This window comes from Nymphaea colorata, chromosome 1 (assembly GCF_008831285.2).
Source record: "Nymphaea colorata isolate Beijing-Zhang1983 chromosome 1, ASM883128v2, whole genome shotgun sequence".
In the NCBI taxonomy this organism is placed as follows: domain Eukaryota; kingdom Viridiplantae; phylum Streptophyta; class Magnoliopsida; order Nymphaeales; family Nymphaeaceae; genus Nymphaea; species Nymphaea colorata.
In genome coordinates, this window is record NC_045138.2 from 25,715,301 (window position 1) to 25,735,844 (window position 20,544).

The window sequence follows — 20,544 nt, forward strand, 5'->3', positions numbered from 1 at the left end:
ATTGTATGGAGGAAGAAGATGAGTGTGATCTTTTATTAATGCAATTTGAGATTAAATACAAGTTGGAGGAGAGAGGACCTTGTCCCCCCGCTCCCTCTGCTCCCAACAACGAAGTAAGTAGCCGTGATTCCGTGACATCCTGCCGTCCATGCGAAAACTGAGATCATCGAGACTCGAAGGACGTCCGTCGCACACGTGCCGGAGCCTGGCGTTGGGAAGAAATCGCGACCAACTTCATGAAAACGAGGATAGATCGCGATCTTGGTCAAGCGCCACGCGCGACGCAAGCGCCTGAGCTCAAGGGTAGTTGTTGTTTGGGACCGGCGGGGATGAGAACGGGAACCGATATCGTGAACTGACTTTGAATTTTGGGGCTTTGGGGGGAAGAAGCGAAATGGGTGGTAACGGAATGGGGAGTGCTCCGCCGGCGATATCGCCCCCACATCTTCCTCTCCGATCGCTCGCTCGCTCGCTCTCTCCCTTCTTTTTCCAATTTCAAAAGAATCAACTCGTACCGGTAAAAAATAGAACTCATCCAACGTCTAGAATCACGAAAAGAATCCCGCTTTCTCGATTAACTTTCCAATCGAAAACCGGAATAAGAGGTAACGCAAAAAGATTACACAGACCGGAGACCGGCTTCTCCTTTTTTCAGATTTACATCAATGACCAAAAAAACGAAAAAGAACGATGAAGCTTGACGGAAAAAATTGACCGGAAATGGACTGAACTGTGAGAGGAAACAATGAACATGTGGTGTATGTACGGTGTACTCTCTCTCTCTCTCTTTCTCTCTGTGTCTCTCTACATGACTAGTTCGTTCACCCACGCGATATCTGGATCGGACATGGCAATGCCCGAATTTTGGTCGTCCATGCTGCGGATGGTGTTGCGATTGGTCATCCTCATTTCCCTCTGCATATCTTCTTCCTCCTCCTGGAGTTTCCACAGAGCAGTGGGCGAGCTGCATGAGTAGGGAGCTCGGCTTCGATCGCCGACAGAAGCCAACTGCGACCAAGCGAAAGATATCGGAATGGCATTGAGCATCGTCGTCGAGTTGGTGTTGCTCAAGCGATTGATCGGATTGAGATCCATGTTCTCGAAAGAGTTCGAGAGGTCGCACATCATGCTTTGATATGACGGGAAAAATGGTGAAACAGGGGAGACCGGCGGCGACACAGGCGGCGAAGCTGGAGGCGAGAAGTGGGAGACTCCGATCATCAATGGCGAATCCGGGGAGGATCCTCCACCTTGAGGAACCAACTGATGGAGATTGGAGTGCGCCGTCTTCGATGCAGAGGCAGCAGCGGAGGCGGAGCAGAGAACGCAGCAGTGAGGGGAACGAGAAGGACTCTGGGCATTGTTCGGCTGAGTCAGAACCCGGAGCTGCTGAGGCGTGTGGGCGAAGAAGCACACCTTGCGCCGGCAGCTCCGGCCGTCCTTGCAAGGCTGCGTCCGATACCTCTCCGGATGCAGCCAGCACTCGAAGACGCCGTGGGCGAACTCGCAGGCATCCCCTTTCCTGCACGCACCCTTCCGAAAGTCAGCACAGACGGTGCCGGAATAGTTGAACCGCCGGGGATCGCGACGCCGGGCCTTTTCCCCCGGATGGGCAAAAGGGCAGTCGGTCCAATCGTGGCTCCGGGCTCGGGTACATCGCCGGACCTTGAACTCATACATCCTGAAATCATCACAGGCGTAGTCGTCAGGCACGGACTCATCGTCCTCACAGTTGGAAGGCAGGAACCTCCTCAAGGCATACGCCTCCGGAGGCGACAGCGAACAATCGCTGTGGATAGAGTCCGCTCGCTGAAGGAGAAGCCGCCGCAGAGAGTCGGCGGTCGCGGCGCCACCATCCCTCGGACTCAAATCCAACGCGTCGGCAAAACCAGCAAGAGACGGCCGTGCTTTCTTCCCCGAAAGGAATTGCAGCTGGTCCAGGGAACAAGAAACGCTAGGCATGTCGATCAAACTCCAACCAAAAACAACCCCAAACAAATCTTCACACAGACAAAACTAGCCTACAAATCGAACAAGGAAATGAGGAGATTATAAGGGGAAAGCGACATTGCCGCAGAGAGGGCTCGAAGAATCCTTCTCCATTGAAAGGAAGACGAAGAGGAGGAAGAAGAAGAGTACGAGAGTCAAGTAAGGGGAGAGGAGCAAATAAATAGCGGGGAAAGGAGGGAGGGACGGTTAAACAAGAGAGAGTGAAGAGTGAGAGTGAGGTGAGGGTGAGGGAGGACGTGTGTGGGTCGAGTAAGAGACGCCAAATGGAGGAATGGGCGTACGTGGAGAGGGCAGCATGCAGCCTAAGGCCTACGCGTCGAATGGCGAGGGCGGTGAGCCAGGTCATAGGTGCAGGCAGCGCGACACCTACCCATCTGGGTCCTTACGGGTTCGCCCGGCCGCCGGCTCAATCTTTCCGGCCGGCCGGATTTGCTGGGTCTTGGCCGAGTCGACCATTTCCTCCGGCGCGCCCCGAACTTAGAAACCTAGTAGTGGGAGTGCCGGTGACGTGGATAGACCCAAACTGGGCTAAAACGGCGAGACACTTTATGAGTCGGCCTACCTGCCCCGGCCAAATACGTCGAAGAGCAGGCCGGCCCGGACTGACTGTAGCTCTCCTAATATGGTGGGGTTTACCAACTCAATTACTGTGGAGCCAAGCTCGTTCTTCGTCTCTTGCACCGAAGTGGGTCAGTCGGTGGAGAAGGCACCAATCTAAATCAGGGTGCGCAGTAATGACGGCAAAATGGAAGAAGAAGGGCCAACCTAATTACTGATACAATAGAATATATGTTCTATAAATAACGGCGACATAATAAATGTATAATCAACTGGTAATAAAGTCATGGAAACCACTGATTCTTACAAAACTGAAAGAAGAGAAAATGGTTCATCAATGGAACGCCCACGATAATGTTTAAACCTGTCTGTCAACAGTTGTCTTCTTCCTTTTTTTTCTGCCTATGAGCATTGCTTCGACACAGGGGCAAACCTGCTTCCCCTCCGTCCCTTTCTCTTTTCATCACAAAGAGTGGTTGGTGCCTAAGAAGAGCCGATCCGCTTCTCGGAGTGATCTCTTCTAGAAAAGCAAAAGAAGAAAGAAGACTCTTACACAAAGTTCATTGCTTGGAAGAATATAATCCGGAATTGAGAAGCTTTACTTGTTAACGGTGGCGTAATTTGGCAATAACATTTTTCGTTTCACGGCGGTCCAGCGGCGCTCGGCTTTCCTTTTTCTTCTTCTTTGATCGTTGAATCGAATTCAAATGTTGTAATTATCGTTTTCTTTCTTTGAGGGCGACGTGAAAGAGAAGCCAAAATTTCTCCCATCAAGAGATCGGACGTCTTGAAGGTGTGTCCGTTCTTTAGAGCTGGCCAAGGATTTTACGGCATATGCGAACAAAAAAACGGGGATCAAATCAGGGACCACCGCCGGTGCAAAGCATGGTGAAGCCGGAAGTATCTTGAATTTTGGGTGCTGGGGTCATACATGTTTGAGTCCAAGAGTTTTTCATCTAATACAGAAGCAGACGAAAAGCTGAACGACTTTTTTTTTCTTCAAAATTTAGTAAAGCAACTTCTACGGCCTTTCCATGTTCTCCGTTGAAGTTATGGACTAGCGTTTGTTTGTTCACTTATTTTTATGAATTTTGTACATCAAATCTTTCAATCCATGAAACATTTTATCCCATCAAATGCTGCATGATTGATTGTCTCAAGGTGCATAGCCCAAATGGTCTGTTAGGAACCCGAGAGAGACATAAATTTTTTACTAAAGGGGTCAAATTAAAGTTTTTAAATTTTTGACTAAATCCGAAAGTTTATTTTTATATAAAACAAATTAAATTTTTTAAAATTTAAATATAAATTAAAAAAAAAACTTTTGGGGTTGGGCCAAGACAAGCATGCAGTTATTAGCACCCATGCAAGTCTGAATCCTAGGGCAAAGGCAAAGGATAGTTATAGATAGTTAGACACCCGAGTCCCATATATTTATGTTAATAAAGCCACATTAGATCTTATATCCAACCGAAATCAAAATCATATATGAAAAAATTTTGATATTCGATTAAGAAATTTGATCGGATTCAGATTTAAAAAATAACAATCAATTAGATTGGGCTTCATGTTTAAGTAAATATTTGATCATTTGCATCCTCCTCGGATATAATCTAAAAAAAAAAACATATTATATCTAAAGTCTATACATTGTCAAAGTTGTATGTTAACATGTCGTTACCGGTTCTCACCTGCCCTTTTGATGTTACCGAGACATGGTTTAATGAAAAATCTAGGGTTGGAAAACTGGTAGAGCCAAGAGAAAATAAAGAACGTAATTGGGATTCAACTTAAGAGTTGGATTTAGATTGAGATGTTAATCTAAAAATGAAATTCAAATATAGTATTAGATCCGTCAAACACGAATATATGAGCATCTAAAAAATGAATTTTATATATATATATATATATATATAATCCGTTAATTTCTCATTCAATCCGTTAATTTCTCATTTGGACAGCACTGAATAGCCATGCTGAATGGATATGGACCTACTCTCGTTAGGATACCAACAACTTATGTCCCATCGATTGACTGTCGTTAATAGTTGTGCAAATCATCACTTTGTGGCTATGTGATTTCGATTCCTGGAGCCAGTTGTAATGTGAAAGGAAAGGTCTGGCGAAGGACAAATATGATTGGAATTAATTCTCTTTCAGGGGAAGACGCTGGCTTCATGGAGCCCTTGTTATGAACAAAATGCAACAAAACATGTACTTGAAATTGGCCTCAGGACTGATAATATAGCAAGTGATTGATCATGTTTAAGGGTTTGCCTAGTGCATTCAAAAATTGCATTGTTCATATGCCTGATAAAATGACTATCATTAATGTTTAGATTGGCTTGGAAACACAGCTAAACAAATCGTGCTACGGATTCGATAAAAATGAATGTCTATATTTTTTACATCTGTGATTGCACCGGATCATGTCCAGCTCTGAATCACATAACATAACTGGTCGGGTTGGTGGCATAAACATGACGTGTGATTGATTTGATTTCTATGCACTGCTAATTTGAACTCGGCTCTATTACAGCCCTACTTGAGAGGGCTGCCAATGAATGGGGCTCCATTTTACATCAAAGTGGGCCACTCCAGTGCTTATTCAAATTCAAGTTATCTCAAGGCATATGAGACCATACCTACATTATTCTATGGCAGAAAATCCACTTGCCAGTTTCACATTTTAATGAAAGTGGAAGACACTCAATTATACGTCTGAAAGACTGCACATTATATATATATATATATATCCGATGATGACGCAATTAGCATGATTTGGGTCACGTGCCATGGGCAGGAATAGGTGGGACATGCTAAAGTTTGCACCCTAAAAATGGTTTGGGAAAGAGAGGAGGAATGCGAGGGAGTATCGGATCCTCACATGACATAGTGGGGCCGATCATATCCGAAAACCCAAGTTGAACGGATGGAACTCCTAAGATCTTGTGTCTCGGGGTCAAGCCAGAAATTTTTCATGAAGGGGGCTGAAGTAAAGTTTTTAAATTTTGACACGGGCTGAAATATCATTTTTCAAAATTTTTATATAAGACAAGTAAAATTTTCTAAATCATGCGGGCCCTCCCTTGGCTCCGCCCCTGGTTTCGGGTTGAGGTCCTGGCAGTGAATACCTTTTAAAGGAAAAAGGGTTTCGTTCTCTTTGGAGTATCCCCCATTTAAAGGTTGTAGGCTAATGAAATGGTATGTTACCATTGCATGAACCAATCCCAAAAGTTAGACTTAGTTCATAAAACTTTAGAACTGGGTCTGTCTTGAACCTACCTCAAAAACTGGGCTCGGTTCACGAAATTGGTATGTTACTCTTCCATCAGTCAAACGAAGAGTTAACGAAGAAGAGAAAAGAAATGGTGTTTGTATACCTGTTTTTTGGAACTCATCTGCACCATGAAAATGTTATAGTCTTGAATGTCCATTCAAGACTATAACACTAGTGCTTCTTAGCTAAAAAATTTCAGGCTTTGCCTGTTGCTTGGTTGGCTGTCGTTTCATAATTTCAGCAAACTAAGAAAAACATGCAAGAACCCATACATCGTGTTAGTCCTTTGAAGGCAAATATCCACATGTGACTGCCATGCACAATCCACAAATTTACTTGGATTCAATATATGTTTTCATGTTTCACACTTTTGCATCCTTATCTTAGGAGCATTCGAATCAGATATAAACTTTATGATATCAGTTTTTTTGGATATCCAGTTTGAATTCATATTCAAATTCGGATGTACAAAAATATCCGAAATCTGAATTCACAGTCTGAATGTGAACTTTAGATTAACATCAGGAACCTAATCAAACTTTTCAATCAAATCCAAACCAATACAAATGAGTTCCGCAAGTCACTGAGTTTTCAAACCTTGCTTTTAAAGGGCAAACTTGAAATGTTATATAAAATCAAAGCATTAACATGGTTGCAAACCTATCAAATCAATAGCTAAACGAGTTCTGTTTAATGTCAAAATGGAGTTTTGTGAACAAGATGCAGTTAAACTCGGTCATTCATAATTCGTGATCTTTTATGAGCACCGGAAATCTCAGGTAAACGAAGAAGTTCTGCGTGAGATTAGGTTTTTAATTATGTTACGTAATTCCATATGATTTGAAATTTTTGAAAAAAGAAAAAAAGACGGTAGATCTACGAAGGAAACTTAATTGCCATTATATCTTCTCCACTAAACAATATAAACCAGATTCTTCATTCACAAAATCATTGACCAATAAATTAAAAAGCAAGGAATATGATCACATAGGAATATGCGCTGCCGCAGGCATTAAAGTATATATATATATAAAAGAAGTGATCACTCAGGGTTTTGTGCATTCAATTACAATCGGGATCCCGAACATCACCGAATGACAGCGTAGTCAACCTTCTAGTCGTAACAACCATTCAAAAGTGATGTGATCATATATATATATATATATATAAGAAAATGATCTGCTTTCGTTGATCGATTGATCAATTTCTGCTTGCCAGGTAGAGAGTTTGACTGCTGCACCTCAAGCATACGGCGGGCAAACTTGTTCCTCTCCTTCTCGCCATTCATTATTAATCTGTTTGTGGATATGGATGGATCAAACAGTGGGATTTCTTTTTGTAATAATCACTGAAATTATCTTTGTTCATTTTGTGATATTCAAAATCCTCCTCGTTTTAACCAGGGCAGACACCATGATATCATCCAACTATAGAAGAGCCAGTGGCCATTAAATCTTTTCAAGAGATCATTGTTTTTACTTTGTCGCATTGCGTGTTTGTAATGAGATAATTGGAGTGTGCTGCGAAGGGATCCAACCGGCGGCCGGACCAATTTCCGACACCCCTCCCCTGCACCACATTCTCTTCAACGGACTTTTACCTCTGTGTGAGAAAGAGAGAGAGGACGCCAGAGAGGGTGAGAGATGACGAAGGCGAGGAGAGTGGTACTGTTTCCCGCACCAGGTGCTGGGCACCTGCTCTCCATGATCGAGCTGGCCAGGCAAATCCTGCAACACACCCACAACCTCTCCATCACCATCCTCATCATCCGACCTCCTTCCTCATCCCCTTTTGCCTCTCCCTCCATTTCCCAACACCTTGATGCTGTGGCCGCCTCCGCCCTCGACATCAACTTCACGGAGCTTCCTGAAGCTTCTTTTCCTGAAGTTGAATCGCAAGGCCTAGCGAGCAACCTACGCTTCATAGACAACCACAAGCCCGCCGTCTCGGAGGCCCTCACCGCTCTCCAGGAGACTACCACCATCACTGCCTTCATCTCCGACTTGTTCTGTATCTCCTCAACCAGTGCCTCTCTAGATCTCGGCATCCCCACCTTCCTCTTCTTCACATCCGGAGCAACCACGACGTGCATCCTGATTTACTTACCGGAGATGGACCGGAAGTATGAATGCGATCTTAAAGACCTGACCGAGGAAGTAGAGATTCCCGGCTCAGTGCGCCCGCTGCCTCCATCTGCCTTGCCGGATGCTATCCTGAGGAAGGAGGAGGACAGCTACCGGTGGTTCGTACAAAACGCCCGCCTTTGTTCTGGATTGGACGGCATACTGGTGAACACCTTCAACGAGTTGCAGCCGACGGCTATCGCGGCCCTGACCGATGGACGGTGCAGCCCCAGCGACCGAACTCCGCCCGTATATCCAGTCGGACCATTGCTGAATCTGGGCGCTGCGGGGTCCGAAGCGAAGAATCACGAGTGCATCAAGTGGCTCGACCAGCAGCCCCACTCATCCGTTCTGTTCTTGTGCTTCGGCAGCATGGGAGTCTTCCCAACCGAGCAGATTCACGAGATCGCGCGGGGGCTGGAACTCAGTGGCAAGCGATTCCTGTGGTCGCTTCGGGCTCCGACAAGGGAGCCGGGCCCTGGCTTTGCGCTGCCCCGTGATGCAAATCTGGAGGAGGTGCTGCCCGCTGGGTTCGTGGACAGAACGCGAGAGCGCGGACTGGTTTGGCCAAAGTGGGTGCCCCAGGTCGCGATTCTCTCGCATCCGGCGGTCGGCGGCTTCGTGTCGCACTGCGGGTGGAACTCAACCCTCGAGAGCATGTGGTTTGGAGTGCCCATGATCGCTTGGCCTCTGTACGCAGAACAGGGCATGAACGCGATTGAGTTGGTGAACGTCTTGGGAGTGGGACTTGGTCTGAACAGAGAAGGCGGCGATGGCAGGAATGGAATAGTGAGAGCAGAGGAACTGTGGAGGGCGGCGAGAAGATTGATGGAAGGTGAGGAAGGTAGAAAGGTCAGGGAGAAGATGAAGGAGATGCAAGAGTTGGGGAGGAAGGCTGTAGAGGAAGGAGGGTCGTCCTACCTCAATTTGGCGACGTTGGTCGAACGCTGGTCTACCGGCTGAATTCAGTAACCGCACAGAGTTAACTGCTGTTCTTGACCTGCACTTTCGTTTCAGTATAATTGATCGTACTTGGTATGCTGTTCCTTCGTTAGTGTTTTACTATACATTTGAAGGGTTTAAGTTTTTCTTTTAAAGGGCCTATTTTCAGTTTACTATGTCATAGTTATGCAGAAGCATACAATAGTGTTGGAGAAAGACTAATCTTCGTTATTGGCTGCACTGAATATAATGCAGTTCTAAGAACATGCATCCATTCTACTAGAAGCAAGATGACACCAGTTTGTAAGTTAAGCCTAAGAGTGATTATGAATTCCCTCCATCAACTCAACTTTGAGCTTTGAAGTTTTGGGGGTGAAATGGTTGGGATTTTACATACATCCATCAGTACCAAAAACCCTAGCAAGGAAAGAAATGCACATGATATTGTAGCGCATTTTCAAAATATTTTCAATTTTTTTTTAATGATATTGTTGTGCTTGTACACATGACAATCATGATATTAATATGAAACATTGACCAATATCGATCGATCGCAGTAATTATCAGATACGGTTTCGTTTGTTCCTACATGTCCCTGTTTATAACTTGGAACCGATTAAATTGTAAACATAAGATAAGAATGTTTGATTCGATTCTGTTAATTCTATTATGGTTTGCGCATAATGAAAAATAAGTTCTTTTTCAAGTGTACATTTGACATTATTTCTATGAAACCACTAACTATTGTTGTATCGAAAATAAATGTACTTACCGCATAATCTACTAAATATTAACGCGTGTCCTTGAGGCGGCCTGCTTCTTTGGACACATCAATAAGCAGTTGATCGCCAACCTTAGTAAAGCTTGTTATGAATCTGTATATCATTGTGTAAGATTGAGATTGAGGGAAAATAAGTTTCGAAGGAAAACCAAGAAAGATCCATATCACTAATAGAAACCATTTGGGATATTATATACAGATAGATCTCATCCATAATTTGTATATGATCGAGCAATACGTGCAGGGCTCTATTTTCTTATAGATACCATGCTTGGCCCGAAGTGGTGGAGGTGGGCAGATGTGGGCCATTGCCCCCACTAGCTTACAGAAACTGTCAGATTCATACATTGGTACCTTATCAATTTTAACTTATGTAATATAAGTGTTCTTTCAATATATATATATATATATATATATATATATATAATCAATATGTATGCCTTTGGCTATGGGTAGCAATAGTTATGGACAGAGACCGTTGTGATTTAGAAATCGCCCACTGCATCGGCAGAACCCTGTGGGCTAGCATGTGCAGTTGTCTGTGTATTAGTGCCGTATACTTTTTTAGTGCATATTTAAAGGGTTTTAGTGCATATTTAAAGGGTTTAATATTGTTTTAAAAGTGTTTAATTTTAGGATACCGTGCATTGGTTTCTGCATCCACTACTCGCATGTACAGTAGTGTGCATTATTATTGAGGTAACATCTAACCCTCGATATATTAAGCTGACCAGCAAACTTTGGCGCCCTTAAAACCACAGGATATTAGTAGCGGCTTCCTTATTTTTCCGTCCCTATATTTTGACCCTTTGGAAAGTGTGCATGTTACACAAATATACTTGTAAATGATACCAAAACCGCATGTTATATCTCAGTGTAGTCTATGTATATTTATATAAGTATATAGCATAATTGTAGTAAATATGTTATTAAACTTTGAACGTTTTGTTATATGCATATACATTATTATTCATGTAATTTATGGTATATCATTATTGTAACAAATGAAAATCATAATTTTATACAGATGAAAATATACTTTCAGCGAAAAACAATTTTATCGATACGAGGCCGAGTTAACCTTGCAAGTTGCGAGCCAAGTCGGTCCGCATCAGGGCCCTGCGAGTCACTGAGTTTTAAAACCTTGCTTTTAAAGGACAAACTTGAAATGTTTATGAAGTCTACGCATTGATATGGTTGCCAACCTATCAAACAGATAGCTAAATTCGGTCATTCAGAATCCGTGATCTTTTACAAGCGCTAGAAATCTCAGGTAAACAAAGAAGTTTCGATCATGGAAGCGTGAGGTTAGGTTTTTAATAATGCAACGTAATTACATATAATTTGAAATTTTGGAAAAAAAAAAAAGTTAAAAAAGACGGTTGTTCTACGAAAGAAACTTAATTGCCATGATATCTTCTCCATTGAACAATATAAGCCAAATTCTTGATTCCCAAAATCATTGAGCAATAAACTAAAAAGCAAGGAATATGATCACATAGGAATATCCGCTGCCGCAGCCATTAAATTAATATATATATATATATATAGTCACGAACATCACGGATGACAACCTAGTCAATCTTCGATCCCCGAACATCACCGTTTGACAGCCGAGTCAATCTTCTAGTCGTAACAACATTCGAAAGTAATGGTGGTCATATATATATAAGACAATGCTTGATCGATTTTCGTTGCTTTTCTGCTTGCCTGGTAGAGAGTTCGACTGTGACTTGATCTGCACCTCAAGCAAACGGCGGACAAACTTGTTCCTCTCCTCCTCTCCATGAATTATTAGTCATCCATACGAACCTGCGTCACGACATGTCGATATGGATGGATAAAACGGTGGGATTTCTTTTTGTTCAATTTGTGATATTCAAAATCCTCTTCTTTTTAACCAGGGCAGACCCCATGACATTATCCAACTACAAAAGAGCCAGAGGCCATTAAATCTTTTTAAAAGATCGTTGTTTTCACTTTGGAGCATTGCCTGTTTGTGATGAGACAATTTAGAGTGTGGTGCGAAGGCATGTAGTTTCGATCAGTCCAACCGGCGGCTGGACCCATTTCCGACACCCCTCCCCTGCACCACATTCTCTTCAACGGACTTTTACCTCTGTGTGAGAAAGAGATAGAGAGCGCCAGAGAGGGTGAGAGATGATGAAGGCGAGGAGAGTGGTAATGTTTCCCGCACCAGGTGCTGGGCACCTGCTCTCCATGATCGAGCTGGCCAGGCAAATTCTGCAACACACCCACAACCTCTCCATAACCGTCCTCATCATCCGACCTCCTTCCTCATCAACTTTTGCCTCTTCCTCCATTTCCTACCACCTTGATGCCGTGGCTGCCTCCGAACTCGACATCAACTTCAGGGAGCTTCCTCAAGCTGCTTTTCCAGAAGTTGAATCGGAAGGCCTGGCGTGCAACCTACGCTTCATAGACAACCACAAGCCCGCCGTCTCGGAGGCCCTCACCGCTCTCCAGGAGACTACCACCATCACTGCCTTCATCGTCGACTTGTTCTGCATCTCCTCAACCAGTGCCTCTCTAGATCTCGGCATCCCCATTCCTCTTCTTCACATCCGGAGCAACCACGACGTGCATCGTGATTTACTTGCCGGAGATGGACTGGAAGTATGAATGCGATCTCAAAGACCTGACCAAGGAAGTAGAGCTTCCCGGCTCAGTGCGCCCGCTGCCTTCATCTGCCTTGCCGAATGCAATCCTGAGGAAGAAGGAGGACGGCTACCGGTGGTCCGCACAAAACACCCGCCTTTGTTCTGGTTTGGACGGCATGCTGGTGGACACCTTCAACGAGTTGCAGCCGACGGCTATCGAGGCCCTGACCGATGGACGGTGTAGCTAAAAGTGAGAAAGCCGCCAGTCAGTGATAATTTTACTGACGACAGAAGGAACGTGTTGATACATTTACTGATGGTGACCATCTCTATCACTAAAATTCAACTTTTACTGACAGTGTCATCCATCAGTACAACTTTGACCTTCATCGATAACATCGTCAACGGTCAGTGAAAATCTATTATTTATAAACGGAAAATACCATAGAACATATGTAACCGTCATTTAATGTTTAACTCAAGAAACAAAGAAATCAAAGCAGAACTGCTTGCAGCTTCGACTTGACTTTTGGAAGTCGAATATAACTGTGATCTGTAGCTTTAAACTAATTAATAACTTATTCGGACAGTAAAAATAATGATTGGATTGGATGAACATGTTCGACTCTCTGCTTGCACACTTTGTGGCCAGGCTCCTTGTTCATTCACAAAATTATACAAAAGCCAAAAGACATTGTTGATGGAAAATCCTTGATTAATCTCTACTGCACAAAATCCAAATTTGTTTTATGAATTTCATGCATGAAAGACTATTCATCACATAAACAAAGCTAATGGACATAGCCAAAATGTCGTTCGATGGCATTATTTCTCACTAAAGTTTTTCTCACAGTAAAAACTTGTTTTTGGATGGAAAACCCGGGGTGGGCGCCAGAAGCAAAACTTCGTTTTAGAAACCTTGTCTTTTCGTGAAACGCTATTTTGGGTTTGAAAACAAAGTTTTGAGCGTGCATCCAAACACGCCCTTGAGGCATTTAATTATGTTTCAAAATTTCATCTAATTTGAAATTTTGAAAAAAAGAAAAACTAAAACGATTTGATCCTGATACCTAATCAATTTTCACCAGATTCCTTGACAATCATTGATGAGGAAACCACTTATCCTCGCAGCAATAAATTTGAAAGTAATTAGGATGACAATACGCACTATGGCAAGCACCAAAAAACTTTGTTTCTTATATTTATTTATGACGGTCGTTAACGTCTCTTGATTTGGCAGTATATTGCCATTTCCACTCTCACGCTCTATCAGTGTATATGCGACTAATTAAGCCATGTTTAGAGTTTGGAGTTGACGGGAAGGATGAACATCCCAGCATCCCCAGATAGAAAAAGGCCCATTTGAAAGGGGATAAATTAAAGATGAAGAATTGAAAATTTTTTGTAAGGAAATACTACTGAAAGATGAGATAAATTGTTGGAAAACCATGTCCATTCGAGTTATTCCAGTGGCGGCCGGACTTATTTCGGACGCCCCTGACCAAGCAAATTCCCTTCAACAGCATCCTTCCTGATCTTTTACTACCAGAAAGACAGACAGGGAGAGACACAGAGAGAGATGATGAAGGGGAGGACTGTGGTACTGCTCCCCACACCAGGAGCTGGGCACCTGGTCGCCATGATCGAGCTGGCAAAGCAAATTCTACATCACACCCGAAACCTCTCCATCACCATCCTCATCATCCGACCTCCCTCCTCCTCCCCCTTTGCCTCTTCCTCCATCTCCCAACACCTTGATGCTGTGGCTGCCTCCGGCCTCGACATCAACTCCGTGGAGCTTCACCAACCTGCTCTTTCTGAACTCGAAGGCCAGGCGAACCACCTAGCCTTCCTAGACAACCAGAAATCCGCTGTCTCCGAGGCCCTCACCGCGCTCCAGCAAACCACCACCATCCTTGCTTTCATCGCCGATTGGCTCTGCATCGCAACAACCACAGCCTCTCTAGAGCTCGGCATCCCCACCTTCGTCCTCTTCACATCCGGTGCAACCACACTCTGCCTTTTCATTTACTTACCGGAGATGGATCGGAACTATGAACAAGATTTCAAAGACGTGACCGAGAAAGTCGAGTTTCCAGGCTCACTGCCGCTGCCTTCATCTGCATTGCCAATTTTTTTACAGGGAAAGGAGGAGGGAGGGTATCAATGGGTCCTAAGAAATGCCCATCTTTATTCTGGATTGGACGGGATACTAGTGAACAGCTTCAACGAGTTGCAGCCGCGGGCTATCGAGGCCTTGACCGACGGACTGTGCTGCCCTGGGGGCCGAACCCCGCCCGTATATTCCGTCGGACCATTGTTGGATCTGGGCACTGCTGGGTCCGACTCAAACGGCCAGGACTGCATCAAGTGGCTCGACCAACAGCCCCACTCATCTGTCCTGTTCTTGTGCTTCGGCAGCATGGGCGCCTTCCCAACCGAGCAGATTCACGAGATCGCGCGCGGGCTGGAACTCAGCGGCCAGCGATTCCTGTGGTCGCTCCGGGTTCGTGGAGAGGACGAGAGAGCGCGGACTGGTCTGGCCGAAGTGGGCGCCCCAGGTCGCCATTCTCTCGCACTCGGCAGTTGGTGGGTTCGTGTCGCATTGCGGATGGAACTCCACCCTCGAGAGCATGTGGTTCGGAGTGCCCATCATCGCTTGGCCTCTGTACGCAGAACAAGTGTTGAACGCGTTTGAGTTGGTGAATGCCTTGGGAGTGGGATTAGCTCTGAACAGAGAAGGCGATGATGGCAGTAGTGGAATAGTCAGAGCAGAAGAACTGGAGAGGGCTGTGAGGAGCTTGATGGAAGTTGATGAGGAAGGTGCGAAAGTTCGTGAGAAGATGAAGGAGATGAAGGAGTTGGGGAGGAAGGCTGTAGTAGAAGGAGGGTCATCCTACCTCAATTTTGCAACTTTGGTCGGAAAGTGGACTACTGGCTGAATTAATTAACAGCAGTTCAATCTTGTAATCTTCCAGATCATATTGTACGAGAGATAACGTCATCCGTTTGCTGACGATAAAGGCAATTTGTTGGGACCATTTTCGAAAATGTGAAAACATCGACTACCAGATCATTCCCTTGGGTGTTGCCTTAGTTGCTCTCATGCATAAGTGTTCATCGTCCCCTGTTACAACCATGTCATCAACTTACACTGTGACCACCTATGTTTCCTTTTGTGAATTACTAGATTATGGTCTGGAAAGCTCTGAGTGTAGCCCATCTTTATCAATTTGCTACTAAGTTTGGTAAACCACACTAATGGTGATTGTTTTAAGCAGTAGAGTGACTTGTTTTGACTGTTTCTCTTACAGTCCTTGTAGTAATTCCATATAAATATCTTTTGAATTGCCATTTAGGAAGGTGTTTTTAGTATCTAGTTGATATAGTGATCACTTTTTCGCAGCTGCCGCAAATAAGAGAATTCTGATTGTAATCTTTGCAATTGGAACGAAGGTTTCATGGAAGTTTACTCCTTCTACCTGCATGTGCCCTTTGGCCACGAATTTGTCCTCAAATCTCTCTATTTCCTCGCAACTCTTGTATTTGATTTTGTAGGTCCACTAGCAAACTACTGCTCTTTTACCTTGTTGCAATGGTACTATTTGATAGGTGTTATTTTCATCTACAGATTTGAGCTCCTCTCATAGACACTTACCATTCTGATTTTGTGTTTGCCTCAGAAAAGCTCTGAGGCTCTTTCTGAGAAACACACTTATCATGAAATTTGTTCTGAACTTTCTGGATGTCTTTGCGCCATAATTGAAGTCAGCTACCAAGTATTTTTCTTGATGCTTTCACATAATATGTCGGGAAATCTTTAAGCCGAGCTGGCAATTGACTCACTCTGGAGGACCGACGTAGTCGACCCTTGAGTGTTCTATTCGTCATTGCCATGAGCCGCGAGCGTATTCGGTTCTTGATAGCCGTGGGTTGTACTGTCTCCAATATTAGCATTTAATTCCAGTGTAGGAGAGCACTGAATGACTGCACTAATTGTATTTAGTGCAGATGGAAGTGGGTACACCAATATATTGAATGCAGGGATAGGAATGTTTAATGCACGCATAGGAGGGTACTCTTCTACTGACTGCACTAATTGTATTTAGTGCAGATGGAAGTGGGTACACCAATATATCGAATGCAGGCATTGGAATGATTAATGCACGCATAGGAGGGTACTCTTCTCTACGACTCTACCTAATGCAGGCATATGAAACAACACTGCTTTGTCCGACAAAATTATGTTTCTGTGCTTATACACCCCATTTTTTTGTGCACTTCCCGGGCATGTAGTTGATGTACCATGCCCTTTCCTTTAAGAAAGTTTTTCAAACTTCTCGTTCACAAATTCTACTAGTTCAGACACATCGTCCTCTAAGTTCTTAGTCCAATAGTTCGTTTTCTTGCTTCTTGCTGGTTTCTCATGAAGATTTCCGCGTTTATCTCTACTGTGTCACAATTTATTGCAATAAGTACATCTCATCTTGGGTCTTCCACGATTACTACTGGTTCTTAGTGAGTGACCTCTGTTTGTCCAACATGAAACGCAATGGTTTCATGGTTCGACTATCTCTCTGTCTTCTCTTCAAGGTCATACTTGAATATCTTCCGTCGGGCATCTTCCCACTGGATCATAGCACAGATACTACTAAGTGATAGTCGTGGGTAGTTCATGAGAATACAACTGCTAAGTGTATCCAACCCCTGGCCAAGGCCTGTAAGAAGTTTGAAAATTTGATCAATCTATATTCTTTGCCTCATGGTATCAATGTCAACAGTAGTCCGACAAATCTGACGGCATTGGGACAGTTCATCCCCCATTCCTTTCAGGTTACTCAAGTGGAGATGGAAAGGTTCCATACATTTAATGCTTTTGGCAATATCTTGCTGCAACTGATATGCTCTTGTCAGACTATGTTTCTCTCTGTACATCTCCGCCAAGGAGTCCCAAAGTTCCTTGGCTGAACCTAGAAACAAGAATCCCTCCGCTTTTGCAGGTTCCATAGGGTTCAGCAGCCACGAGACTGGGGATTGAATGTACAGCAACCGAATGAAAGTTTAGTCTGCAATTAATTTTGAACTTGAGAATACAATCCTTAAATAGAGCCTGGTAGCTCTTTCTTAAATAAAACAACTATTCAGAATAACAACCTTGATACGAATATTATTAGTTTGTTTATTTTGTTACAGCAGAATTTTTCTGGATCTTTCTCTACACCTTAGCCATCTGCATAAACAATAAATTGCACATTGTACAAGTCGATAAACAGTAGTAAGAATTCCTTTCAAACACTACGTACTTAAAATAGTAGCTGGATCAGAATTCAGCCTTTACTTAGTCCTTCGTTTGACAACAATAACCAACGAATTCGCACCATGAGAATTGTTGTTCTCCAAGGTCTCTTGTTTGTAGAGAGACCACTAAAACTACAACCAAGGCGATAAGAAAACCCCAGAGGCTCATCCAAGGTCACGGAGCAGCACATAAGCTCACGCCCGCACCCATCAAGCATTTCTCGAGAACTGTGACAATTTGAGAACACTTAAAACAACATCAACGATTTGAGAACACCAAAAACAGCATCAACAACAACATCTGAGAATTCTTGATGTTAGGAACAACACAGAAAACTCTCCTCTCACACTCTCAAGAGGGGGTTAGAAGCAAGAAGGAAGAAGACAACGATTTACGTGGTTCGGAGCAATAATCTCCTACGTCCACGGTTGCACAGATCTCTTGTATTCTCTCTCTTAGAAGAACACACAGACAGACACACAACAACCGGCGGCCATCCTCAAAACATAAGGATTAGGGTAAACCCGCATTTGTACAAAATGACTTATATGCCCTTACATAAGGAAAATTTTCCATCAGGGGCTAACGCCCCCGAACCCCCAAGCAAGGGGGCGCTGCTCCCCTGCAACCCCCAGCCAACTTACCGCGAAGTTGGATCCACGGTATTGCAAATGAGTGTCCAATATGGATCAAGTTCAATACACCAACAATCTCCCACTTGGAATTTGATCCATCCAAGTGCTTGTACATCATATACTCAACCTGTGCGATCATCAATCAACCTTGGAGACCAACTGAGGTTAAACATAACCTCAACTTCTCAGCAGTCACTGGCTTTGTCAACATGTCTGCTGGATTCTCTGTTCCACGAATCTTTTCAAGAGATAGTATCTTCTCTTCCAACAAATCTCTAATGAAATGATACTTCAATTCAATATGCTTTGTTCTAGCATGGAACACTGGATTGTTGGCTAAATGAATTGCACTTTGACTGTCACAAGAGAGAACACTCTTATCTTCCTTTACATGCAATTCTTTTAGAATAGTCTTTAGCCAAATCATCTCTTTGCTGGCTTCTGTAACAGCAATATATTCAGCTTCTGTAGTAGACAGCGCAACAACCTTTTGAAGCTGTGAAACCCAACTAACACAGGTTCCTCCTAGGGTGTAAATGTACCCGGTAGTACTTCTCCTACTTTCAAGATCACCACCCAAATCTGCATCCACAAAGCCATGCAAAAGTAATTCGTTTTTCTTAAAACAAAGGCTCATACCTGAAGTTCCTTTCAAGTAACGTAATATCCACTTCACAGCTTTCCAATGTTTCTTTCTAGGCTCAGCCATGTATCTGCTCACTGCTCCCATTGCTTGTGCTATGTCTGGTCTACTGCATACCATAACATACATCAAGCTACCCACTGCTGAAGCATATGGAATCTTTGACATTTCTTCATGTTCTTCATCTGTCTTGGGTGACAAATCCTTGGACAGTTTGAAATGACTAGCAAGAAGCGTACTAACAGGTTTAGCATCTTGCATCTTAAACCTGCACAAGATCTTCTCAATATAATTTTGTTGAGACAAATTTAATGTACATGTCTTACTGTCCCTACTAATTCTCATCCCAAGGATTTGTTTCGCAGCGCCTAGATCTTTCATTTCAAACTCCTTTGATCGTTGTTCTTTCAGAGAATTAATCTTTTACAAATTTGAGCCTGCAATAAGCATATCATCCACATATAATAGTAAAATGATATAACAACTATCAATGTTCTTAAAATAGCAACAGTGATCCATATCACACTTCTTAAAAGCATTTCTCCCCATGAAGTTATCAAACTTTTTGTACCACTGTCTCGGTGCCGGCTTTAAACCATAGAGACTCTTCTCTAACTTGCATACAAGACTTTCTTTTCCTAATACTTGAAAGCCTTCAGGTTGCACCATATAAATATCTTCCTCCAAATCCCCATGAAGGAATGCAGTCTTTACATCTAGTTGCTCTAAATATAAATTTTCAGCTGCAACTAAACTCAATACCAATCTTATAGTAGTTAGTTTTAAAACAGGAGAGAAAATTTCTGTATAATCTATACCTTCTTTCTGTTGAAAACCTTTCACTACTAACCTTGATTTGTACATTTTCCATGCTTCTTCTTTAATCCTATATACCCATTTGTTTTGCAATGCCTTCTTCCCACAAGGAAGCTCAGTTAATGTCCATGTTCTGTTAGCATGTAGAGAGTCCATCTCCTCTTTCATAGCTAACTCCCACTTAACAGAATCTGTAACCTTCATTGCTTCATCAAAACACTCGGGTTCTCCAGCATCAGTTAACAACAAGTAATGTAAGTAAGGAGAATACCTTCGATTTGGTTTTGGCCTTCTGCTTGATCTCCTTAATGGAGGTTTGGATGTGCTTGCTTCTTGTTCTATCTAACTGTTTCCATTTTGACTCTTAATTGCAACATCATCTTCAGAGACATCTTGAAGTTCTACAATGTCTTCACTTGTGTCATGATGTTCATTTTTCTCAGACATAAAACTATCCTTGTCTTTGTACAGAGCCATCTCATTAAACATTACATCATTATGTCTAATAATTTTCTTTTCTTTATCATCCCAAAAGCGATACCCAAACTCATCATTTCCATAACCAATGAAATAACATTTCCTGGACTTAGGATCTAATTTATCCCTTTTATCCGAGTCTATATGTATGTAAGAAACACAACCGAAGACTCTTAAGTGTGCAAGATTTACCTCCTGGCCGGTCCAGGCTTCTTCAGGTATTCCATAGTCCAAAGGAACAGAAGGCCCACGATTTATCAAGTATGAAGCTGTACTGATTGCATCCGCCCAAAACATCTTTGGTAAACCTGAATGCAGTCTCATGCTTCTTGCTCTTTCACAAAGGGTTCTGTTCATTC

At 43.2% G+C, this 20,544-nt stretch overlaps 3 protein-coding genes and 1 pseudogene across 3 annotated transcripts; 3 read left to right on the plus strand and 1 right to left on the minus strand.

Moving 5' to 3' along the window:
- Positions 1–541: 541 nt before the first annotated feature.
- LOC116247973 (zinc finger CCCH domain-containing protein 23-like) lies at positions 542–2,353 on the minus strand. The gene has a single exon (XM_031620517.2). It carries the CDS (start codon positions 1,960–1,962, stop codon positions 805–807), a length of 1,158 nt encoding a protein of 385 aa, XP_031476377.1. The 5' UTR covers positions 1,963–2,353; the 3' UTR covers positions 542–804.
- Positions 2,354–7,059: 4,706 nt separating this feature from the next.
- LOC116246269 (UDP-glycosyltransferase 88B1-like) lies at positions 7,060–9,454 on the plus strand. Its single transcript, XM_031618052.2, has one exon. The coding sequence runs from the start codon at positions 7,492–7,494 to the stop codon at positions 8,932–8,934; it is 1,443 nt and encodes a 480-aa protein (XP_031473912.1). The 5' UTR covers positions 7,060–7,491; the 3' UTR covers positions 8,935–9,454.
- Positions 9,455–11,854: 2,400 nt separating this feature from the next.
- LOC116245185 (UDP-glycosyltransferase 71K3-like) lies at positions 11,855–12,337 on the plus strand. Its single transcript, XM_031616865.1, has one exon. It carries the CDS (start codon positions 11,855–11,857, stop codon positions 12,335–12,337), a length of 483 nt encoding a protein of 160 aa, XP_031472725.1.
- Positions 12,338–13,802: 1,465 nt separating this feature from the next.
- Positions 13,803–15,752, plus strand: LOC116266194 (UDP-glycosyltransferase 88B1-like; annotated as a pseudogene).
- The last annotated feature ends 4,792 nt before the right edge of the window (positions 15,753–20,544 follow it).

Coding starts and splice junctions, on each gene's coding strand:
- LOC116246269 (XM_031618052.2), top strand. CDS start 7,492: ATGACGAAGGCGAGGAGAGTGGTACTGTTTCCCGCACCAGGTGCTGGG.
- LOC116247973 (XM_031620517.2), bottom strand. CDS start 1,962: ATGCCTAGCGTTTCTTGTTCCCTGGACCAGCTGCAATTCCTTTCGGGG.
- LOC116245185 (XM_031616865.1), top strand. CDS start 11,855: ATGATGAAGGCGAGGAGAGTGGTAATGTTTCCCGCACCAGGTGCTGGG.